Genomic DNA, 24280 nt, shown 5'->3' with positions numbered 1-24280 from the left:
AAAGTCAAATGAACATGAACCAAGAAATACTTATAAATGCAAAACATATATGTGTACCAACTACATGTTCAGCAAGTGCAAACATTTCCTTGTGGATGAAACGGGTGGAGGATGTGAATACTGTCAAAAGTCAGGCTCAAACAAAATACTCTGTTTAAGTCTCATATTGAGTAGGATACGTTCAGGTGAAGAGAACCTTATAAACGAAGGAGGATTTGATTATTTATTTACAAGTAATAAATTTATTTACTTATAATAGTCCTAGACTCTTGATTAAAAACCAAAGGCTTCATTGCATGAGTCCTTTATCTGGAACATTCTAACTCGACTATCTAAGTTCACACTGCCTAAACCGAGCTATAAAAGGGTTAAAGAGAAGAAATAATTTAGATGTTATTCCACGCACATGTGACCTTTTTGTATCCATCTCAGGAAGAGAGCAAACATAGGTTGCTATCCTGAGTTTCCTCCCCTATTTAGAAAGTATGCAGTGATGGTACTAAAATAGAAGAAATCCAAGGGGAGTTTATCTTTAGAGTATGGTAATGAATGATTCCACCAAAGCCTTTGAGTTTTATATGAATTTAGCATACTGTCAAGATCAGCTTCTAGATATGTCACATTTTAACATGTTTAGCTGGAAAAAGAGAACTAATTAAAATCACTAGGCTTATAATCAGGCCTTTAAAAAATGCAAGAAGTTTTCTGGCCTCTCTAAATCTAGTTTCTTCCCTATTTGACTCTGACTCTTCCATTCTTTAGTCCTTCTATTCTTCACCAAATGGCAAGTTTAACACTGTATTCCCTGTGGTCCCAAGACACTTTTCTGTATCAACTTTGGTTTTAAAAGGTCTAGAAAAAACCTGGGAAGCATAGCAGGCTTTCCAACATAAGCACGTGCCATAGCTCTTCCCTGGGATTTAGAAATTGCCAAGGATGGAGCCTGATACATCAGATTCCGATTTTTAAAAAGTTAACATGAATCTTGGTCCACAGGGTATACCTTCTAGCACAAAAAAAAAAAAAGCTTAGCTGAAATATCCTGCTCATGTGTGACAACTGTCTTTGCACTCTGAGTGAAAGGTATGCTTCAAGAGGTTTGGAAAGACAAATGAAAAAGAATAATGATGAAGCAATGAAAAAAAAAAGCAACAGAAGGCAAAAAGCATGGACCCATACGCACTTGTGCTCCAATGAGAATGGAATGCAGCGGATGGCATGGAGAGGGAGGATGATGAGGATGCATGTGAGGATTCCGGTCTTATCCAATAGGCTCGGTTATCCCGATTACCTTTCTTACTAGGCCCACTGACATCACACTGGAAAACATCTTCACAGCTCTCACTGTGCAATCGTTCTTTCTGGAGAAGTTTGTCGACTCTCTGAATGATGCACTCCAGGCTTTTGTCAACATTTAACCAAACTTTTTCCTTAAAAGAGAAAAAAAATGCCTTCCTTACTTTTTCCAAAATGACCACTCCTCGATGTTATCCCCAAGTCCCAAGAACTTACCCAAAATCAAAGTTTGCGTCCACAGAACACACTGAGTCCTACTGCAATTATGGACTCACTTATTTGTTTTTTTCACAACAAAAACAAAATTCTATTATAATATTTCCCAAGCTTGAGATGAGAAATACCCCTGCAGAGCTTAGAAAACTGCAAAATGTCATGGAACCTTCAATGTTAGAAGGAAAAGAAGAGCTATTGGGCCAGAATGAACACAATGGGTTATCTTCTTTCATGCTTCAGAGTTTTATTCTTCCAATCCCTTGTCCTTAGCTGTTAATATCTACTATAATTACAATAGGGGTGTCTAGTTATTTATGAGGAGGTGCTGGTTTTTACAGATCCCAAACGAACTGTTAAGAAGAGTTAGAGAACCTAATAATTCATTGCTTTTCATTTTCATGCCCATTCCAGAGAGTGGTACTATGGAAAAATGTGCTTTCTGTTAAAGAATTATGCTCTCCAGGCATGAAAATTTAAAACATAAAGGATAATAGGACCTAGGAAAGGTAATCCTGAGTGATTAAAAATCAACAGATATTACTCAGTGTTAATTAGTAGATAAGATTTCTTTTTTTCCTCCGATAAATTAACTGAAAAAAGGGTATGAGAAGAATAGGGGTCTTGAGAGTTAAAGAGCAGAAAGGTGGTGGGCTATACCTAGAATGAGGCATACTTTGCAGATGGAGTCAATCTGTTGCTTTGTTTTGTTTACCTGTGCTCTTCTTGGTCTATTGATTAGGGAGAGGAGCAGTCAATGAAAAATGACAACAATTTATTTTTTAAAACTTCAATAAATATTTCTGTTTTCAAAAAGTGTAGAAATCTGAGAATAATTCTCAAAAACCGGATGACTCTCTCAGGCATGGGCAGACTACTATAGGCCATCTAGTGATCTTAGGGGACAGCATGGGTATATCAGTGCCTCGAGGAAGAAGAGAGGAGTCCAGAAAGAGGAATTAAGAAGCCTTCAAAGCCTGCTTTAGTTCCTTCATGATTCTGTTTCCTAATCTGGCCAAGGGCATATTACTGACACTTAGTAGGGCCTAAAGGTAAAGGCTGTGTTCAATCTGAAGCATGGTGGTTTAGAAAGCATTACTTAGGAGAAAGAAGCATTGCTTGGAAAGGCAATCTCCCTAAATGGAATCTCCCAGGAGTAGGAACATAAGAACACATTTTTATTTTTCTATCTAGTGGTACCAGTAGATATTTAGCACTTACCCATTCTGCCTCATGCCAATCTGCATGGAGAGAGCGACTATTTCTTCCCGTATACTTTGCCACAAGAGTATCTTGATCATTCCTTAGCATTACCTGCTCCTCCTCGGTTGAAGTGGGAGATGCTTTGGAGGCAATGTAATCAGGTCTAGCAGCATTTAGTCCATGTATTGAATTAGCCAACAATTTACAGTCACAGACAGTAATCAGTTGTCTTGTCTGTAAAAAACAACATAAACATTGGTTTATTGCTAAGCCTTTTTGCCCTCCTTAATCTGAGCTGGTATTCTGCCAGTTTTCTTTTCTTTCTTTATGAGAAAGAATTCTTTTCCTAAGGTAGAGCATTCCTACCTTACATATGACCACCTCCACAAAGAAAAAACAAAAATAAAGCCTATGGAGTTTTTAAATAATTGAAAGAAATGCTAAATTCCAGTGAGAGATGAGTGAAAATAAAGATGCAATTTTTTTCCTCCATACAAATACACAGACCCCCTTCACGGACCTTAAGAATACCTGGACTGGATGCTCCCTTTAACCCTTAAGCTCACGGAGGGCCAGTGAGCACAGTGACTGGCACACAGAGAGCGCTCAATAAATGTGAGCTGACTGACTTATTGGTAATACACATAAAGAGCTTAGCAAAACTTAAGGGTTGCTAGGTGGCACAGTGGATAGAAAGCCAGGCCTGGAGTTAGAAAGGCTAGTGTTCAAATCCTACTTCTGACACTTACTAGTCATGTGATGCTGGGCAAGTCATTTAACCCTATTCGCCTCAGTTTTCTCATGTGCATAATGAGCTGGAGAGAAGAAAGTGGCAAACGACTCCAGTGTTTGCAAAGAAAACCCTAAATGGGCTCACAGAGTCAGACACATGTGAAACAACTCGACAACAAAAAGAAAACTTAATGATTTGTATCAGTTATCTTCATCATCAGTACTACCAATACAACTACTGCTGGCCTTTCTTAAAACAATTAGTAACTCACATAGTCACATTTTAAAAGTAAAACAGCCACGTGATGAACTTACAAGGGAGGAAGAACTTCCCAACCCAAAGGTCAAGAACAGGGGTGGGAACCTGAGGCCTTGAAACTACATGTGGCCCTCTAGGTCCTATAGGCCCTAAAGAGCCACGCTTGAAGACCTAGAGGGCCACATGCAGCCTCGAGGCCGCAGGTTCCCCACCCCTGGTCGAGAATAACTGAAGGAGGTTGTAGACTCACATTTTCTGAGAGTCTGTAGTAAGAAGACAGGTTTCTATCTGCCTGAAGATGACTTAGAAGAAATCCTGCCTCATAAGACTGACAGGAGATGACATGGGCTTCTTCAACCCATTAGATTCTATGTTCTTCTTCAGTAAAATTCATTAAGTACTAGTGATCAAAAAAAAAAAAGGCAGCGGTTGTCACTATACTAGCTCCAATGCTACCTGAGGGCATCTATTCCAGACTCTTTTAATTTTCACTAGGCACAGTAAGTCCGTTGGTTAATCAGCATTTTTAATCACTCATTATGTGCCAGAACTATGCTAAGTGCAAGGGACACAAAGAAAGGCCAAAGACAGTCCCTGCCCTCAAGGAGCTCACAGCCTAATGATTTGAGAAATATCTTAAGATACTCTGCTTACATATAACACTAGAAACTTGGTTCAATAATTACTGTTGATACTATTCAGCACATAGCCTTCATATGCATCAGTAGTGTCAAACTCGAATAGAAACAGGTTCTCCGCTGCATATGAGTTAGAAAACCACAAATTAACATTATGTATTCGTATTTTTTTTTAGTTAAACATTTCTCAATTACATTTTAATCTGATTCCCCAGTGAGTTTGACACCTCTGATTTCCATTATCTGATCTGAGCCTCAACCCTGTCTGTGATGCAGCTATAGATCTTATCAACACTTGATAGATGAGGGAAAGAGGAGTAAAGTGACCTAGGTCACACATCAAGTTAGTGACAGCATCTGGAACAGCAGGGAGGCAGCCAGACTTCCAGGAACCCAGTGCTCTCTCCACTACTCTATGCAGAGGATCTTAGCATCAGAGATGGAAAGCAGCTCAGAGGCCCCCTAGCCTAATCCATTTGCAGATTCACTTGCCAGACAAGAAACCAGAGGCCCACAGAGTGATTTTCTAAGATTAAAGTGATCACATTTTGGAATTTTCATTATAATACTTGTGGTAGAAAAGAGTGATTAAAATGACAGATAGAGGTTATTAGACCAAACTGAGATGAACTCTGTGGGGAAGTGCTGCTCCTCTCCACCCACCCTGGTAACTTTTAGTCCCAGGCCTTAAACCTGGGTTTCCAGTCCCAAATCCAATCCTCTTTTCAGCATGACACTTTCAAAGACTTTCAAGTGACTCTCGGGGCCCCTTCCAACATCAGGACTCTTAGATGAGCCCTAAATAGTAGGAGCTTGTTTCCTGAGAAACATTATCTGTGACACTGAGAGATTCTCCTAAAAAAGCAGTAGAGTAGTAGAAGCCCCATGAGGGCAGGAGTTATTTTGTCTTCACTGGATCCCTCTTACCTGGCACATAAAATAACACTTAGTAAATCCTTGTGAGACAAAGCAGTGGTTCTTTTTAATCTAAGGTTGTATCATCTGATTTAGGATGGTATCAACCTAACTGAATTCAAAGGAACGTAGATTAAGAGTTGGAAGGACCTTTGAGTCCAACTCTTTCCCTCAATCTGCCGCTAATAAAGAGACATTAAGAGACACATCCATTAGTGTTTAAGGTAGGACTTTAACGCAGGTCCTTCTGACCCAAAATCCAGTTCTCTCTCCCCTATGCCACACCATGCCTATTGTTTTCCATTTGGTCTCAAATTTCTGTTACAGTCAGCTCTTATCATTAATTGTGAGGAATTAATGATAATACTATAAATTCAATAATCCTGAAATAATGTTTCATTACTACCTAGGGAAGTCACTTAATCTCACTGGGTCTTTTAGAAAATGAGAGGATAATTACTGAAGTCACGTTCAGATCTAACATTTTAGCATTCTCTCAGTATAGAAATGATATTGATGTAGATTCCTATCATGTGTGACTTTACTATACATAGTTAACACCACATTCCCCTTTTAAAAATATAAGTTTTGCCGATGCTGAGTGAAGTGAGCAGAACCAGAACACTGTACACAGTAACAGTAACACTGTGTGGTAATCAACTACGACAGACTTAGCTCTTCTCAGCAATGCAATGACCCAAGACAATTCCAAAAGACTCATGATGGAAAATGCTATCCACACTTAGGGAAAGAACTGATGGAGTATGAATGCAGATTGAAGCATATTATTTTCACTTTTTCCCCATGTATTTTTCCTTTTCTTGTTTCTTCTTTCACAACATAACATGGAAATGTTTTACATGACCGCATATGTATAACACATCAAACTGCTTGGAATCTCGGGGAGCGGGGAGGGAGAAAAATATGGAACTCAAAATCTTTAAAAAAAATGAATGTTGAAAACTGTCTTTATATGTAATTGGAAAAAATAAAGTACTCTTAAATTAAAAATAAAATATAAGTCTTGTCATCCCCATACCTTATCTGCTAAGATGGCAAGCGTCCTTTCAAGGCCATTAGCTGATCTATCCTTAGCTGCCCTTGACAGCCTTTCAGCATAGTAACTGACTTGGGTTTTTAAGGTGTTGATCTGGGCAATAATCTCCTTTGCCCTGATGATATCCTGCGGTGCGTATATTATTGACTGGCAGCTGGGTGAGGTACTGAAAAAAGAAAGAAAGATTTTAAAGTAATACTTAGAATAGTCCAGTAATTCAGTAGAGTTATTTTCCCCTGATGAACCCAATCATCTCCCCCTCGATAACCAAGAATAATTACCCCAAGGCTCTTTGTCTTTCACCTAAGTAGATTTCTCTGTCAAAAATTTTCATTAACTTCATTCAAATGAAGAATTAGTGGCTGTTTATGCCCAATAAAAATAGTAATCAAGTAGAACTAAGGGGAACTTCTCTACAGACAACTTTAGTGGTGGATTTTGCCAACAAATCCCCTTTTTTTGGTTCCTTTTATTTGGCCAGTTAGCACTTTTATCTTCCTTCACTCTGTTTCATCTCTAATCTTTCCAATTTATGACTAAATTGTACCTATTTTTTCCTTTGCTCTCAAGGTACCAGGTCTTAACAATCCTGAATTTTCCTATTTTGATCTATCAGCTGTTGTGAAAAAGGAAATGTCAGATCAGGAGAGATCTAAGAGATATTAAATCCTTCAGCGATTGGTCAATCTCTGACCCTCCTCCTCACTCCATCTAGGCACCACTAGGCAAACAAAGGCTATTATCCAGACTAATAAGATATAAAGCACATTGTGGGCACTGCCAGACCATGAATTTCAGTAAAAATGAGTGGACTGGTTTGGATATTGCCTTTGAAAAAAAAACTAATCCTCTTCTTAGGGGTTAGTGCCTTCAGGTCAGTTGCCAACTGGAGAAGACTAAATGAAAGACACAAGTCTTCTCAGTCAAAAATGCTTCATATTTAAAAAAAAATCTGTGAGAGCAAGGAATATTAGAGAAGAAAAGCTAGTGTTGGAATTCATACCGCATACAACCGGAAAATCAGAGATCATGTCTAAAAAGATACATGTTCTTCCTAAAAGAGGAGCAATGAAATCTCCTCAAAGGATGAACTTTGATTTTCTCAGAGTGTGGACCAGTGGAAGGATGAGATAGATACGGAAGAGCAAAAGGCAGCGTTCATCTCACCCATTCCACATTTCCACTATAGGTGCATGTGGTTCAAACAGCCTTTATTACCTTGTAAATTAGACTCTATCCACAGAGATAGGTAGCCATCTCTGATCCCCACAATTGGGCGAACATGCAAAAACAAGGGATTTGCCAGAAGCCCATGCAGCAGACGGAGCTCAAATCTCTGTTTTAGTACAAAAATTTCATTTCACAGCATGAGATTTACAAACATCCACTTTCCAATCTGCAATTACTTTTTTCAAATAAATAGCTAGCTGTCCATTTAGAATTAATTTGCTATTAAATCCACAAATTCAAAATGGATTTTTAAAAGCCTTTTACTGCACCATCCTTTCTATGTGAGGTGAGGAAGAGCATAACAATGCATTCCTAATATTTTCACCTGTCAGTTTTCAATATTTAATTTGCAGCATTCACCACAGAGAGGATTTGGGAGAGGTGAGAAAAGGCAAAAAGCTTCTGTTTGGTAGGTTCTTTGTGCAAATTAAAGTGATACATGATATGTATGTGCATTCTAATTACCTTTTTAAAATGATTGTAACTATATTAGAGAGGACTATATTAAAAAAGAAGTCCATGTTGCAACAAACATCTTAATGCTGTGTATGTGTTATGTTAAAACCCAATTACATCCAGAAAAGAAGAGAAACCTCCAGACCAGTGCTTCTTAAAATGGGAATGATTTTGGGATGGGAGGTGGGGTAGTCTGAAATGGAGGAAAAAAATTTATATTTATTTTCACTAACATCTAACTGAACTTTAGCATTTCCTTCAATTATGGATCTAGGCAACAAACATTATTCTGAGAAAGAGTCCATAAGTTTCATCAGACTGCTAAAAAGGGGTTCATGACACAAAAATGATTAAGAAAGGCTGCTCTAGACACTGCTAATTATCCTACCACCCCAGGGTAGGAGAAAGATATGCTACTCTGCATCAGTGGTTTGATGGGGAGGGGGACAGTATGATGACTGTAAAAGAAAATTATTTGAAAATAATTCAAAACTACGACAAAAGTGCCTGAGAAACAGAACATATAAGCATACTGCTTTCTTAATTTTTCTTCATGTTAAATAAAGGGGAATAGCAGTTTATTTTCTCAAGAGTCAACTGTCATACTTCATGCTCAAGCTGAAAAGTTTTGAAAGGGAATAATAAATTGGGAATTAGCTATTCATTATCTAAGAAAATTGCAGTTGGAAGAGGAAAACAAAATAATTCCTACAACATTTATAACTACATTTACGTAAAACCAACACAGACAATGGTGCCACAATACACAACACTTAAAAAGCGCTGTACGTTTAGAAATACGGTACGATATTTTTGGGTTTAAGAACAAGGCCCCCAACAAAAACTCTCTCCACAAACAGAAAACTCACCAACATTCCTCATAACTGCTAAAGAAAAGAATCAAAATTAAAGTTAGCCGATTGTTAGAGAAAAAAAAAAAACAAATGCAAAAATAAGCCAAGTGATTTCTTGAAAATACTTCTTTAAAACAACAACAACAATAACAACAACAAACAAAAAAACCCCTGGGTATAGAGATGATGAAATTTCTAGACCAAAAATACATTAACTGAGTCAGGGAATATTAATTAGTTGCTTCATGCTCAAAGCCCACAGGCGAGTCATCCACAAGAATGATATATTTGTTCTCAATAGAAATTTTCAAAGCGAACCTAAAGGCCTAGGATTGATTTTTATATTAGTGTGGGGGGAGGGGTCAGCGATGGATTAAAAAATATCCATATATCTCGTATTTGTGAGCACAGAAGAAGCACTTGGGGGAAATTCATTAACAATGCTGTTCGGTAATTCTTTGACATTAGGTAATAGGAAAGTGTTTTCCTTAATTCATTAACACTTTTAGTCCTACGTCTCCCCCTCTCTTGCGTCCCCTTGCCCCCTTCCTTCATGGAGGTGGAGCAGTGATCCTACAGAAGAATTTATTTGCTCATATAGCCTAAGCAAAAGTTTTCTCTTCAGGGCATCTGTCAGGGTAAATGAGTTCCACACACCCTATCATAACAACCAAAAATGAACTCAAATGCTTATCACAGAGCAACATGTGAGGAGGCCGTAGAAGCACATGTTTTCTGACTGGCTGTGATGGGCTAGGGTCAAGGCTTCATTTTGTCTCTTAGCCTCGCTAAGAACTGCTTGGAATTGCTGAATTGTAAAGCTGGTAGTTATTCAGCCTGTCTATATTCAGGAAGCGCTCTTGATAGCAGTGACTCAGGAGGTGAAAGCAATCTACTGTGATGTGCTAGTCTGGCCTTTGAACCTAAGCAGGGCTATATCTAAAATTTCCTAGACACTTCCTCTCATTTTTGTTGTTAATGGAAACAGACAACCACTAGTGAGGCAACTTTCACGTGGCTTTTCATTTAATTGATGAAAGGGATTCTCCTGAAGTACAAACCTGAGTCATGCTCTTTTATCTCCCTCTCCTATCTCACTGAACTCCAGTTGCTCCCTATTACCTCTAGGACTAAATATAAAAACCCTCTGTTTGGCAATTTAAAACCCTTCCCAATCTTGCCCCTTCTCGCCTTTCCAGTCTTCCTACATTTTACTCCCCTCCACTAACTAGGAAATCCAGGAATGAAAGCGTCCTTGCAGTTCCTTAAAGATGACATTTCTTCTCCTGATTCTAAGCCTTTGCCTTAGGTACACCCCATGCTTGGCATACTCTCCCCCTCTCACCTCTACCTCTTAGCTTTCCTAATTTCTTTCAAGACTCAGCTCAAATTCTACCTTCTGAAGGAAGCCTTTCCTTGTCCCCACTTAACCACCATTGCCTTCTTTACTGAGACTACCTTCCACACGCATCCAAAGTAGTCTTCTCCTCCATCAAAATGTCAGCTCCTTGAGGTCAGGACCCATGTTTTCGCCTTTCTTTATATCAACAGCAATTAGTACCACGGATGCCATGTCTGGCACATAGTAAGCACTTAGTATGTGTTAGATGACTATGCTATGAAAGTCATTTCTCTTCTTCAAAGTACAACAATTTCAGTTCCTTTGGACTTCTCACTGGCTCAGCTTTCTTTTAATGGTAATTTTGGTCATTTTCCCTTTGACTTCCTACTCCAAGGTTCTTCAAGATATCACTGCTCCCCAAAACTCTAAAATAAAGACTTCAGGCCAGATCCATGTCTAAAGTTATTAGGCCCCACACACCACAGGTCATCAGGATAATGGACAACTGTCCTATGAGGTCTCTAACAACCAAAAGGAAGGAGAAGTATCAACTTTGAGCTCAGGTCACAAAGTTCTAGTACCCATCACAGCCAGATGTTTACAGGCTCAGGCAGGTCCCAGACCTGAGTTCACTGGGTACACACTTTCATAATCAGTCTTCTGGCTTCACTATCCTTCTTGCTTTTGAGTTCTATATCACTCCAGTTACTAGGATGCTAAAAGAATAGACTGCAAAGTCATTCTTCCTTGATTACTTTACAAAGGAGACATCCTTCGTTAGTTCCTTCCTTCCCGCCTTCCTTCCCAAAACCTTAAACCCAGTTCACTCTGAAGTTCATAGATTGGACCATAATAGGTCCCTGCCCAAGTTCCACTTAATGGCTGTATTTTGGGCCCTCCTGACTTAGAGTGAATGTCAACGGTTTTTCTTTGGAACGGCAACCCTGAGGGTCTTCCCCTCCCAGCTTGGTTTTTTTTTTCTCTTTTTTTCTAATTAAAGGGGCCATCCCTCGACTCACTTCTTAAAGAGGTCTATTCACTGAATAGTCATTACCTCACCCTAAGTGAGTACATGAAAAAGCCAGAGCCTAAAAGGGCCAGGGTCTCCCATTGCATCCTGGGTCATCTCCAGTCATCCTGATAAATATCAGGTCAGTGGACCCAAATGGTTCTGGAGGAGAAAGTGAGGCTGGTGACCTTGCACAGCCTTCCCTTACTCAAATCAAAGTCAACTGCAAGTCATGTCATCATTTATTTCCCTGATGTCATGGCCCTTTTTGAAAACGAAGGACAAACAAAACAAAGGGGACTTAAGCTAGTCTACTTTGAAGGGGGGATCATCAGCGCTTACTTGGGTGATGATTTGACGCCCCCCCACCCACATCTTGTTGACTCTAGAAACTAATGACAATTTTTGTCCTGAAAGCATATAATCCAGTCTACTCACTAAATTTTAGTGAGGGTCAAATAACTAAATCAGAACTACAAAATGCTATTCATTTAAATGAGATTTCATATGTAAAGTCTTTTGAAAAACCTTTAAAAACTCTATAGAAATGATAGCTATTATCATTATTCAAGGGTAGTTTTACATAATATATTCCATGTCCTTCAGGTTCGTTAGGAAGAAAAAAGAACTGTATTTGCTAAATGATTTTCAAAGTCAGATTAACCTTAAAAAGGTAATTCATCCTAAATTTTTAGATTAAAGAAAATTAGAAGCTCCCTGACATAAATAGAAAGAACATTATCAATTCTACAAGGCAGCTCCTTCCACTGAGCCAGAAGCAGCTCAAACTGGCCAGATTTTTTTCCTCCTGAGCTTGAAGGGCATCAAACAAAGGTAAAGATCAAGAAGTGCCATAATTACTTACTGTTTCTTGGTCTCTTCAAATTTGTGCAGTCGTTTTCGAAGACCCCCTGACTTAAAGCCTTGGCAATGTGCTGCGGCTGCTCCTATGGTTATGATGTCATAGTTCTGATCTGAAAGAAGAGAAAGGCTTCATCGATTACTCTGGGCTTACCACCAGCATACATGTCAGCAAACCCACAGAGCCCCCAAATCAGGCTTTCCATGGTAGCCTCTAGCTGCCACGAAATAAGAATACTATCATCTAGGGTCCGACAATAAGCCTCAAGGGCATTGCTGATGGGCAGCTGTGGTACAGTGGGTTGAAAGCAGGTTTAGAGTCAGGAAGACCTGTTCAAACCTTGCCTCTGGCACAATCTGGCTGTGTGACACTAGGCAAGCCACTTATCCTCCCAGGGTTCCAGAAAACTCTCTTAACTGTAAGTTGTACAGCAGGTAGCAATCTGAATTGATAGAGAAGAGAGTTCCATGTAGCAATGAAATCAGAGGTCCTTTTCAAAGAAATAAAAAGAAAGAAGGAAGGAAAGAGGGAGGGAGAGGGAGGGAGGGAGGGAGGGAGGGAGGAAGGAAGGAAGGAAGGAAGGAAGGAAAGGAAGGAAGGAAGGAAGGAAGGAAGGAAGGAAGGAAGGAAAGAAGAAAGAAAGAAAGAAAGAAAGAAAGAAAGAAAGAGAAGAAAGAAAGAAGAAAGAAAGAAAGAAGAAAGAGAAAGAGGAAGAAAAGAAGGAAGAAAGGAAGGAAGGAAGAAAGGGAGGGAGGGATGAAGGAAGGAAGGAAGGAAGGAAGGAAGGAAGGAAGGAAGGAAGGAAGAAAGAAAGAAAGAAAGAAAGAAAGAAAGAAAGAAAGAAAGAAAGAAAGAAAGAAAGAAAGAGAGAAAGAAGAGAAAAGAGAAGAGCATTGCTACAACCTATACCAAAAAGCTAACTTAGTTGTCTGTAAATCTTACAAATCAAGAGATGGGTTCTCACCCAAGAGAATGGTACATAGAATTATGGAAATGGATCAGGCAATCCTTTCCAACTTCTCTTTCTTCAAGGACCATTACTGGAGACCTAGGATTAGCTATTATAGGATCTTAAGAGAAAGAATTGGCCAGGGGATGGCAGAACTGAAAGTCTCAAGAGGAAGAAACGTAGGCCCTTAAAAAATATAAAAATCTATGAAATTCACTCGTTTCCTTATCATATTTCTTATTACAAGCTCCCCAGCAGTTGATTATGTGAAAAAGGCTAGGGCCTGTTTACCTCAGATATTAGTTATCCAGGGATGAGAGAAGTCCAATATGGGCTTAATAAAAAGGGTAAGAGAAAGAAATACCTGATGCTCCATCATCTTGGACTCGCATTCTCTGTATATGCAGATTTGTGGGTACAAACTCCAACTTTTTGTCAGCTTTCAAACTGCTTGCCTTAAATGAGGGGCCTAAAGCAATGGAACAAGAGAAGATAAATATCACACAAAGGATATTCTCTATGTGCAAATGGCACAAGAAAAACTATATTAAAAAAAAAGGTATCAGCATGTTTCTGAATATAGCCAGGTATGCTGGGGTGGTGGCTTGGAGATTTCTGAATTGCCTACAAGAACATTTTAACTTGCAGATGGAAGGTGGGTGTAAACACTGGAAGAAAGGGCAACTTGCTGGCCAGGAGACTAGTTCCAGGATGTTTAGGTGGAACATGCTGTTAGTAAGGGTGAGGAAAGTCATCAGAGCTCTATGGAAACAGCGATACACCATTTGGAAGCTCTGGCTGAACACTGCGGTGTGCACACAGAGAGTCACCGAGTTATGCAAAGCAAGTGGGTGGATATGTCATACTCCACCACTACATGGCTATGCCAGAAATTACTTCATTCCAGCTCAACTAGAACAACACCTATCCATCTTGAAGAGGGGGAAGAAAACCTGCTCATAAAGCATCAAAAGGAAAATACGTGGCAGACTTTCATACATCAGTCTTTCATACAACAACAATGACAATAAACACACACAGATTAGTCAATATAGACAGACTGGAAGGAATTTTGTAACAAATGTCTTAGATCTTATTTTTGGTTATTCATCCTTCACTCAAGTCCGACTCCAATGCCATAACATAGCATGGCAGGGACCTAAGGTTCTCAAAGGCTATACCACTGGAAAGCACAAATTCTTTTTTTTTAATATTTCTTTTTATTTCTAGTTTACAACAGACGGTTCTACATAATTTTGAGTTCCAGATTTTCTCCCCTCCCTCCCCCCTCCCTCCCCAAGACGGCATGGAATCTCATATAACTACCCCAAATGACTTCGCATTGAATTAATTTATACACTAGTCAAGTTGCGGAGAAGAATTATGACCAATGGAATGAATCATGAGAAAGAAGAAACAGAACCAAAAAAAGCAAAAAACAAAAAAAAACAACCCAAAAACAAAAACAAAAGAGAAGAGAAAAAGGCGAGCATGAAGCGTGCCTCAATCTGCATTCAAACTTCATAGTTCTTTCTCTGGATGTAGATAGCATTCTCCAACGTGAGTCCTTTGGAGTTGTCCTTGCACCTTGTGTTGCTGAGAAGAGTGAAGTCTGTCAGGGTTGGTCCTCACGGAATCCATATATCTGTGGTTGTGTACAGTGTTCTCCTGGCTCTGCTCCGCTCACTCAGCATTATGTCGTGTAGGTTTTTCCAGGTTGTTATGAAGTCCGTATCATCCCCATTTCTTATGGCACAATAGTATTCCATTACCTTCATATACCACAGCTTGTTCAGCCATTTCCCAATTGATGGGCATCCCTTTGATTTCCAATTCTTGGCTACCACAAGAAGAGCTGCTATAAATATCCTTGTACATATGGGTCCTTTCTCGCTTGTGTGATTTCTTTGGGATACAACCCTAGAAGTGGTATTGCTGGGTCAAAGGGTATGAACATTCCTGTGGCCCTTTGGGCATAGTTCCAAATTACTCTCCAAAATGGCTGGATCATCTCACAACTCCACCAGCAATGCAACAATGTTCCAACTTTCCCACATCCTCTCCAGCATTTAGCATTTTCCTGTTTTGTTATTTTAGCCAATCTGACAGGAGAAATGTGGTATCTAAGAGTTGTTTTGATTTGCATTTCTCTAATCAGTAGTGATTTAGAGCATTTTTTCATATGCCTATAGACAGCTTTAATTTCTTCCTCTGAAAACTGCCTGTTCATATCCTTTGACCATTTCTCAATTGGGGAATGGCTTGTATTCCTATATATTTGGCTCAGTTCCCTGTATATTTTAGAAATGAGGCCTTTATCAGAGATACTAGTTGTAAAGATTTTCTCCCAATTTTCTGCTTCCCTCCTAATTCTTGTTGCATTGGCTTTTTTGTACAAAAACATTTCAATTTAACATAATCAAAATTATCCATTTTGCGTTTTGTAATGCTCTCTATCTCTTGTTGGGTCATGAATTCTTTTTTTTTCCATAAATCTGATAAGTAAACTATTCCTTGCTCTCCCAAATTACTTATAGTATCAGCCTTTACTCCTAAATCATGAACCCATTTTGACTTTATTTTGGTATATGGTGTAAGATATTGGTCTATGCCCAGTTTCTGTCCTACCATTTTCTAATTTTCCCAACAGTTTTTGTGAAATAGTGAATTATTAGCCCAGAAGGGAAAGCACAAATTCTAACAGAATCTACTAAGCTGGAAAGCCTTCAAAGACAGAGCTTGAGAATCCTCCTAGCTATTAGGGTCGCCACTAGTTTCAGCGTAAGGTGATGGATATTTTTTTTAACATATTCACTTTTGAAGATTGTCTTCCAAATAATTAAGAGGTTGCAATCTGCAAAAGTGAGGGGAGTACAAACAATAACAAAATCAAAGAACCTAGAAATACTCCAGTATCCATACCAAATGACTCCATTACAGGATAAAGGAGAATATACCTGGGTCCATTTCACAACTGAAAATCACTTCACCATTTTCTCAGGAAAAATTTCAATCAAAAGATTTTTGGGAAAAACTCAAATATAACTGGCAGAATATAATCTTATTCTAAAGCAGGGGTTCTTAATTTTTTTGTGTGAAGGATGTCTAGTAAAGTCTACAAACCCTACCTTAGAATAATGATTTTAAATGCATAAAATACAATACATAGGAATTATAAAGGAAACCAATTATATTGAAATGCAATTATCAAAACATTTAATAAAACGAAGTTCACACACTCCAGGTTATTCTAAGAATCCCTGTTTTACAGGCAAGATGGCATAGTGAAGAGAGAACCTGACTTAATGTTAGGAAAACCTAGGTCCAAGCACTGTCTTTGACCTATACCAGCCGTGTGATCCTGGATGATTCACTTAACCTTTCGGGGTCCCAGGCAACTCTTTAAGACTAAAAGTTGTCAGAAGTTAATGGCTTTTAATTTTGTCAGGAGAAAAGAGAGGAAAAACTATCGAGCAAATATGTTCTTCAGTTGGTGGTACTGTTTTCAGCTGAATGTCTCTGTAATCTACCTTCATACAAGTTATTTCCCAGTTGGACGATTTATTCTTAACATCTACCATTTTCACTCATTTTTTCCGCTTTCTTCAAAAAGAAAACAATTATGACATAATTATGACATCTGGTTCTCACTCAAGTATGTGAAGATCACTGAGGTCCTTTGCAGTTCTAGGTATGTGAAGCTGAGATGGTAGTCACGGGTATGTTTTTCACATGTAAATTTTAAGTGTTCAGTGGAGAAATTATATTAGATACTTAGGACCTTTGTGCACAGTGGGAATGAAGGAAAGTATTTCAAGACAAGAGAATATTTGGTCACAAATACTGAAGTAATAGAAAATAATACTTTAAAATCTAAAACCCATTCCATTTGGAATCAAAGACAGACTGAGATGGACTGAAGTACAACCATCATTTTGTCTTTATGCTAAAATTATCCACTCTTCTCTTCCAAAGAGAAATGGCAAAGTATTTTTTGAGCTTCACATTTAAATTTTTAAAAGACAGATTTGCTAACTTATACAATCTTCAATTTCATTTCAACTACCATTCAAAACAAAAGAATTCAGAAGCCTAATGTTCTCATAACAAGTAACTTTGGTCCTTTCTTGTGATTTCATTCACTCTGGACAAAGATGGAACAAGATAGCCTACATATCATATTGCTTTTTAATCCTTCCTTCTGATGCTTGACACGAGAGAACTGTCATGGCACCTACTAAAGGCTCACCTTTTAAAATGAAATCTGAAAAGCTTATACTTAGAGGAATTCCTATTTACAGGACAATCTATAAAAATCCACTTAAAATACGTAACTGATCAATCAGGTCATTAGAACTAAGTGTTTATAAGATCCAGATGACATATTTCTGAAGAGGAAAAAGGCAAAAGCACCTGGAAGATTAAGGGTTAATCCCACTAACCTTTGTACTGATGTAAGTTAGTTAAGTTTTCCTGGTAAGTTAGTATGATGGTTTGGTACTGAGTAGCTATTTGTCGACGGAGAGTTTCCCAGCAAGGAGATAGTTCTCCCAATTCTTCCAATTCACAAACCCTGCAAAGACAGAGACAAAAACAGACAACTTACATTCAACTCCAGGTCTGACAGGCATCTTCAACCTAAACTGTGTTCATGGAATACTGGTATTCTGTGCAATGTGAATGAAGGCTCTTTGGTAACCTATTTGGTATACTGTTTTTGAAAATTTATTTTAATTCTTTCAAAAATTTTTATTTACATCTTAATTTTCCAACATATCCCTTCCCTCCCTATTGACCCGGAAAGCCATTCCTTATAAAAAATAGAGAAAAAGCAAAAACTCAGCAAACCACATTAAGTGCAATGGTACAGGCAATGTTCAAAATGTTTCAAATTGTCCCTAACCTCTTCACAGAAAGGAAAGAGGTACATTCTTATATTTCTTCTTTGGGGCCAAGCTCAGTCACTATATATGCATGGCATTGATCGCCACTTGTCATGGTGGTTCCCGTTTATTTTGTGGGAATCATCGTGTATACTATTTCTACTTACATCCCTTTGCATCACTTTGTGTAAGTTAACCCAGGCCTCTCTTTGTTCTTCATATTCACTGTGACAAACTTTCAATGTTAATAATAATTTTCCTATCTAAAATATGAAATCATATATATACTTTGATGAAATCTGTGATTGTGTTTAAGCAGGTACTCCCTTCAATGGTACATATCACAATCCAATTAATCCTTTAAGACTCCTGCCCATTCAGATCTTTCCGTAAATCCCGTCAGGTCCACCCAACGTGCTGGTGGGGCTGTTCTATAGATCATTGAACACTGCGTGGATACCAGTGGAGTGCATAGGCTACTCATCATCTCTCAAAGCTGACTACGTGATCAGCCTGCCCCCTTTTCCCTTCATATTTTAGCTGATGAAATTCTTTATACTATCTATCCTGAGCATTTCTTCACTAACATTATATTGCTGCCTACTTGCATCCACAAAACACCTCTCCGTTGTCCTATGGATGACCTGCAACTTTAAATCTTTAGAGATTATGGTACTCCATGACTCACAGAATCACGAGAAGAATACTGATATCAAGAAAAGCCTTTGTATTAGATGGAAGCTCAGCATCATTAGAAGTACTTGTCAATTTCCCAAAGGAAATTCAGATCACTTTCTTTCTATTCAATTCTTGTCTATCCAAGATATGTACAGTCAGACCTGCTCTACACATGGGGTCAATTTCACTATATATTCTAGTGTGGACCAACAGCCATTTTTCATTTACTTGGTTTTACCTGTGGGGGTATTTAGGCATCTAAACACTAGGCGTCTCAGCTATTATAGATCTCATTTAGGAGGTTCTAATAGGTTCTAGAGCTTGAAACAATCAGAGTAATAACATCTATAACCATGAGCAACTAGAGAATTTCACAATCTTTCATTTGGATTCTGCTTTGGCTCTCCTCTGTGACAATGGCAAATATTTTGGGTAAGTATGTTTTTCTGATTTGTGATGAATACTAATAATCAAAGGGTTGAACAAAGTGATTTTTTTTATCATACCTTTCAAAGAGCCTTGTATGAGTTTGATATATACATAAAATATATCTTGTTGGAGAAGAGCCTTTAAAGGAGGAAATTTGTTCTACTGAATCAAAAGCTTTTTAAAAAACATTAAGAAAAAATAAACATAATGAGATCTTGTATTCTCTGCACCTCTAAGTCAATCTATGTGACTATGAAATTTTCATTTGCTGTAGGATAATTTTTATGAAAGCCTTCTTGTTCCTTTCACGTATCTTCATCAAGGATGTCCTTTATGTGTGTGTAGATTGCTCTCATAAAATTTTTTTTTGTAGAAATGGAAAAGATGGCAGAGTTGGTAGTTATCAACAATTTCTTGGCTATCCTGTCTGGGTAACGCTAAGGTATGTAAATTTTTTAAAACATTTGATATCTTCCCTTCTTTCAAGTATCTTGAGTATGAATCCCTCAATGTCCTCAAAGCAGTCTCCTCCAACATGGACTTCCTTTTGGGCTATTTGTCTAATATAGTTGCATCTTGGTGGTCTTTAGTGTCATTTTTCTTCTTATAGCACAATGGAGACTGTGATAAAAACCCAAAAGTTCGTGGCTCAATGAGAAAGTTCTGTCATGTGAAATCTTAGCATATCTTTTCCACTTCTCATTTGTTTTTTGTCCTCCCAGTTTCATCTTTAACTGCCTCTGGTATGCCTTTGTTTGGCTGAGTGCCTCAACAAACTTTTAGTAAACCTGTTTTTCCCTTTACTGCTTCTAGCTATTTTATGAGGCACTATTGCTCATAATCTACAATCCTCTTCTTTAAAACTTTACAAATTTATATGCTGAATCAGGGTGGCCTTTAGCTGGATTTCTTTTCCCTTTAATTCACTTTTTGTTGCCTGAGGTGATTTCTAGGTTTCTCTGGTTTCCTCATTTTGGTAAGTGACTTATATCTCTTATACATTGCTTTTGGGAAGGTTAATAGTCTGTGCTGATGTTTGTTGATGCCCATTTCCCATTTTTTAGCTTTAACAGATTGCTTAAATATTCCAGGATGCATAGACCTCAATTGTATGCCATATTTCCTCAATTCTGTTCTTCCAATTTGTTACTGATTTTGATCCCTGTTCTGACAAACTGGCATTCTGACTGAAGAGATGATTTGAACATAACTCCCACACTGCTTACTTGTCATTTCCTAACTGTCACAGTATGATCAATCAAGTTTTTTAATGATGTTATTGGTGGTGTCATTTCTAGTGCCTCTCTAGTCCCTTTTTTATATTTAATTTTGGTTTTTTCCTCAATTACATGTAAACAAAAATTTTTAACATTTATTTATTTTTAAAATTTTGGGTTCCATAGTCTCTCCCTCCTCTCCTCTCTTCCTTGAGAAGGCAAGCAATTTGATATAGATTATATATGTACAGTCATGCAAAACATTTCCATATTATCCATGTTACAAAAGAAAACAAAGACAAAAAATAATAAAGTTAAAAAAGAATGCTAAAATCTGCATTGAGATTCCATCAGTTCTTCCTCTGGAGGTGGATACCATTTTTCATATCCCTTCTTGACGTAATGAGATAAAAAGCCGTCTGGGCAGAAATCAGGTTTAGATCAAGATCTCACACTATGTACCACAATAAGCTCAAAATGGATACTTACCCTAGGTGTAAAAGGTCACATCAAATAAATTAGAAGATCAGGGAAGAAAATATCATTTGCAACTGAACAGGGGAAAGATTAATTACCAGACAACAGATACAGAAGATCGCAAAATATAAAATGGACAATTTTGATAACATAAAATCAAAAAAGTTTTATACAAATAAAATCAATGCAGTTGAAATTAGAAAGGAAACAGTTAACTGAGGAAAAATCTCACATTCTCCCAGGAAGGGATCTTATCTTATGCCAGAGGACAAAATGGACTTAAAAGAAGCCAGGGAAGTCAGGAGGCAGAGTTGAGGAAGGAGAGCATTCCAGGTATGAGGGACAGCCAGAGAAAATGTCTAGATCTGAGAGATGGAGGGTCTTGTTTGTTAGACAGCCAGGATGCCAGGGTCATTTGACTGAAGAATATGTGGTGAGTACTAAGATGTAATCCTCCAATTTTCTCCAGGAGATTGACCCCATTATTATCTCCTCTCTAATCTCCAACCTCTCCCTACTGACTTCTTCTCTGCTCCCTACAAATGTGCTCTAGACAACCCATCCTTACCACCTGACCCAATCATGTCTGCTAGCTATCAACTTATGTCTCAATCCTCCTTTTATTTGCCAAATTCCTTCAAAAAGTTGGCTGTGCTTGGTGCCTCCACTTTCTTGCTTCGTAGTCTCTTCTAAAAATGCTTCAACCTTGCTTCTTACCTTAATCCTCACCCTGCCCTCTGCAAAGTTACCAATAAACTCTTTATTTGCCAAATGTAAAGGCTTCCTCTCAATTCTTACATATTTTGAGCTCTCTGCAACATCTGACATTGTTGACTATATTCTCCACCTGGATATTTTCTCCTCTTCCAATTTTCATGATACTACTCTCTCCTGGTTGTCTTCCTACCTGCACAAATACTTCTAAAACTTCTTTGCTCATGTATCATCTATGTCATTACTACTGACCATGGGCATAGTCTCAAGTCTGTATACTGCGTTCTCTTCTCTTTTCTCCCTCTACAATCTCACATGGTGACCTCATTAGAGCCAATGGATTCAATTACCCACACACCACACTGATGACTCTCAGATCTATATATCCAGCTCTACTCTGTCCCTTACATCCCAGTCCTATATCACCAACTGTCTATTTTATATTTCTAGAGGGAGGTCCTAAAGGTATCTTGTACCTGATAAGATTCAAAACATTATTCATTATCTTCTCCCCACCCCCAAACCTTTGTTGAAGAGACTACAATCCTTCCAATCTCAGGGTCATGCTGGATTTGTTACTCTCCCTCGCCCCACACATCTAATCAGTTGGCAAATCTTGTCATTTCTATCTTCACCACACTGTTCCATCCACTTATCTACCAACCTAGTTCAGACCCTCATTACCTCTCATCTGGATGACCACTGTGGTCTTAGTCTTCTTACCTCATGCCTGTTGTACCACTCTAAGTCATCTTGTGGAATTGCTTTTGCTAAAGCATAGGTCTGGCTAAGTCAACCTTCCTACTCAGTAAGCGCCAATATCTATTATCTCTAGAATTAAACAAAGATTCATTTAAGGATCTTCATCACCTGGCCCTTTCCCACATTTTCTATACATTACTCCCCTCCACACACACTAGTCTTCCTCCCATGTTGCTCGAACGACATTCCATTCCCATCTCAATCACTCTGCACTGGCCAGTCCCATGTCTAGATTTCACTCCTCTCAGAATCCCTGGTTTCTTTCAAGACTCAGTTTAAGCACTGTCTTCTTCATGATGGTTTTCATGATTCTTCCAATAGAGAGCACCTTCCCACCCTAACTACCTCCTATCCTCGTTTTCATTTTGTATATATTAAGTGTATCTGTACCTACACACATGTTGTCTCTCCATTAGAATGTGAATTCCTTGAGACCAGGGATTATTTATCCAATTTTGTCTTTGTATACTATCCCCTCCACTTAGCTACAATTTCCTTTTGTCTTCTGGTTTCATTGATAGCAAGAATATCAAGATTGATAATGATTCATTTCCTTTAGCTGTATGTATCCCTGGACAAGGATCTTACATTTAAAGTAGTCAGTAGCTATTTCTTAGATGGAAGTCTCAGTGATTCTTAAAAAAAAAAAAAATCCATGTTACTTTCCAATGACTCCACCTCCTCAGCCTCCCAAAAGAACTCTCCCTTGTGACAAAGTAACATACTTTAGGACAAACAAATCGACACACTGTCCATGTCTAACAACATAAAGTGAATTCTGAGAAGCAAGTACGCTTCAAAGTGAGTTCTCTGAAATCACTGCATTGATCAGAGTTCCAAAGTCTTTCAGTATCATTTTCTTTTACATCTCTGTGGTTATTGTGTAAATTAAGTCTCTTAGTTCTGTTTACTTGTCCATGTATTAATTCATGCATATCTTTTAATCAAGGTTCAAGAGAAGACTACACAAACATGGAGGAAGAAGTTGGGGAGCGGGAAGCGGTATGAACCTCATGTTTGTCTGAACTGGAATAAGGACACACACACACACACACACACACACAGAGTAAATTCAACTGGAGAATCAGAAGAAGACAGGGAAAATGAAACAGAGATTAAGAGCATGAGGAGATTCAAGGAGAGATGAGTAATAAGCAAAGCTAATTCCATCTTTGGAGGGTAGAATGTGAAGGGTATGTGGGGGTAATAAACATATAGAATGTAGAGGTATAAAATGAAAGAAAAGGTTTCTAAAAACATATAATTGGGGACTGGCAGAATGAAATGGTAGAGGAAAAGTGGAACAGGCATCTGCATAAAATATAGGTTACTAGTGTTGTGTATGTTCCTCTCTCAAAAACCTCTTGATTATAAAGAAATGGGAGGCAAAGATGGGGAAAGGTATAAAAAGGAGGGAAATAAATAACAACTTTAACTGTGGCCATGGAAGATAGCAAAAATGGGTTAGAATACAGAATAGAATAACATGAGATTTATAAGAAACACACTTGAAATAGAAACATTCACACATAAACAAAAAAGGGGAATGGAGCAAAATCTATCATACTTCAGGTGAATTCAAAAAAGTAGGGGTAGGAAATCACAATTTCAGACCAAGTAAAAGTAAAACCAGACTTGCTTAAAAGAGATACACGGGGAAATGACATTATGTTTAATGGCACCAAAGATAATGTATTAATATCAGTACTTAATATACACACACTGAATCTCATAGTATATAAATATTTAAAGGAAAAATTGATTTACAGAAAGAAAAAGACGGAAAAATAATAATTGTTGGAGATTTCAAGATACTTTTCTCAGATTCAGGCAAATCTAACCAAAAAATAAGTCTTCCCAAGTTTCACTGAATTCTTCATCTTCACCATGGTAGAATAATATCCCATTACATTCTTATACTCACAATTTATTCAGTTATTTCCCACTCGATGTATACATTCTCTGTTTCTAGGACTTTGCTACCACAAAAAGTATTGCTACAAATATTTTCATATACACATGACCTTTCTCTCAGTGATTATCATAGATTCAGAGCTAGAAGGGAAGTTGCCAATTCTATTTATAAGGTGTTATTTTCTTCAGTA

The 24280-nt window shown here is 38.1% G+C and overlaps 1 protein-coding gene across 8 annotated transcripts in view; it reads right to left on the bottom strand.

The window, feature by feature from the left end:
* INPP4A (inositol polyphosphate-4-phosphatase type I A) overlaps positions 1 to 24280 on the bottom strand; it is a 137627-nt gene that overhangs the window by 39940 nt on the left and 73407 nt on the right. For 2 of the 8 annotated variants that reach the window (XM_036747687.1, XM_036747685.1), the window contains exons 11-17: positions 17458 to 17588; positions 13380 to 13484; positions 12070 to 12178; positions 8869 to 8886; positions 6296 to 6479; positions 2731 to 2946; positions 1292 to 1430 (exon numbers count right to left, since the gene is read on the bottom strand). In XM_036747687.1, coding sequence (XP_036603582.1) covers positions 1292 to 1430; positions 2731 to 2946; positions 6296 to 6479; positions 8869 to 8886; positions 12070 to 12178; positions 13380 to 13484; positions 17458 to 17588 — 902 coding nt within the window. Of the gene's footprint in view, positions 1 to 1183; positions 1431 to 2730; positions 2947 to 6295; positions 6480 to 8868; positions 8887 to 12069; positions 12179 to 13379; positions 13485 to 17457; positions 17589 to 24280 lie in introns of all 8 variants that reach the window. The other 6 variants (XM_036747688.1, XM_036747686.1, XM_036747682.1 and 3 more) reach the window with 5 other exon arrangements.

This window comes from Trichosurus vulpecula, chromosome 2, assembly GCF_011100635.1.
Source record: "Trichosurus vulpecula isolate mTriVul1 chromosome 2, mTriVul1.pri, whole genome shotgun sequence".
Lineage (NCBI taxonomy): Eukaryota > Metazoa > Chordata > Mammalia > Diprotodontia > Phalangeridae > Trichosurus > Trichosurus vulpecula.
This window is presented reverse-complemented; position numbering and strand designations above follow the sequence as displayed.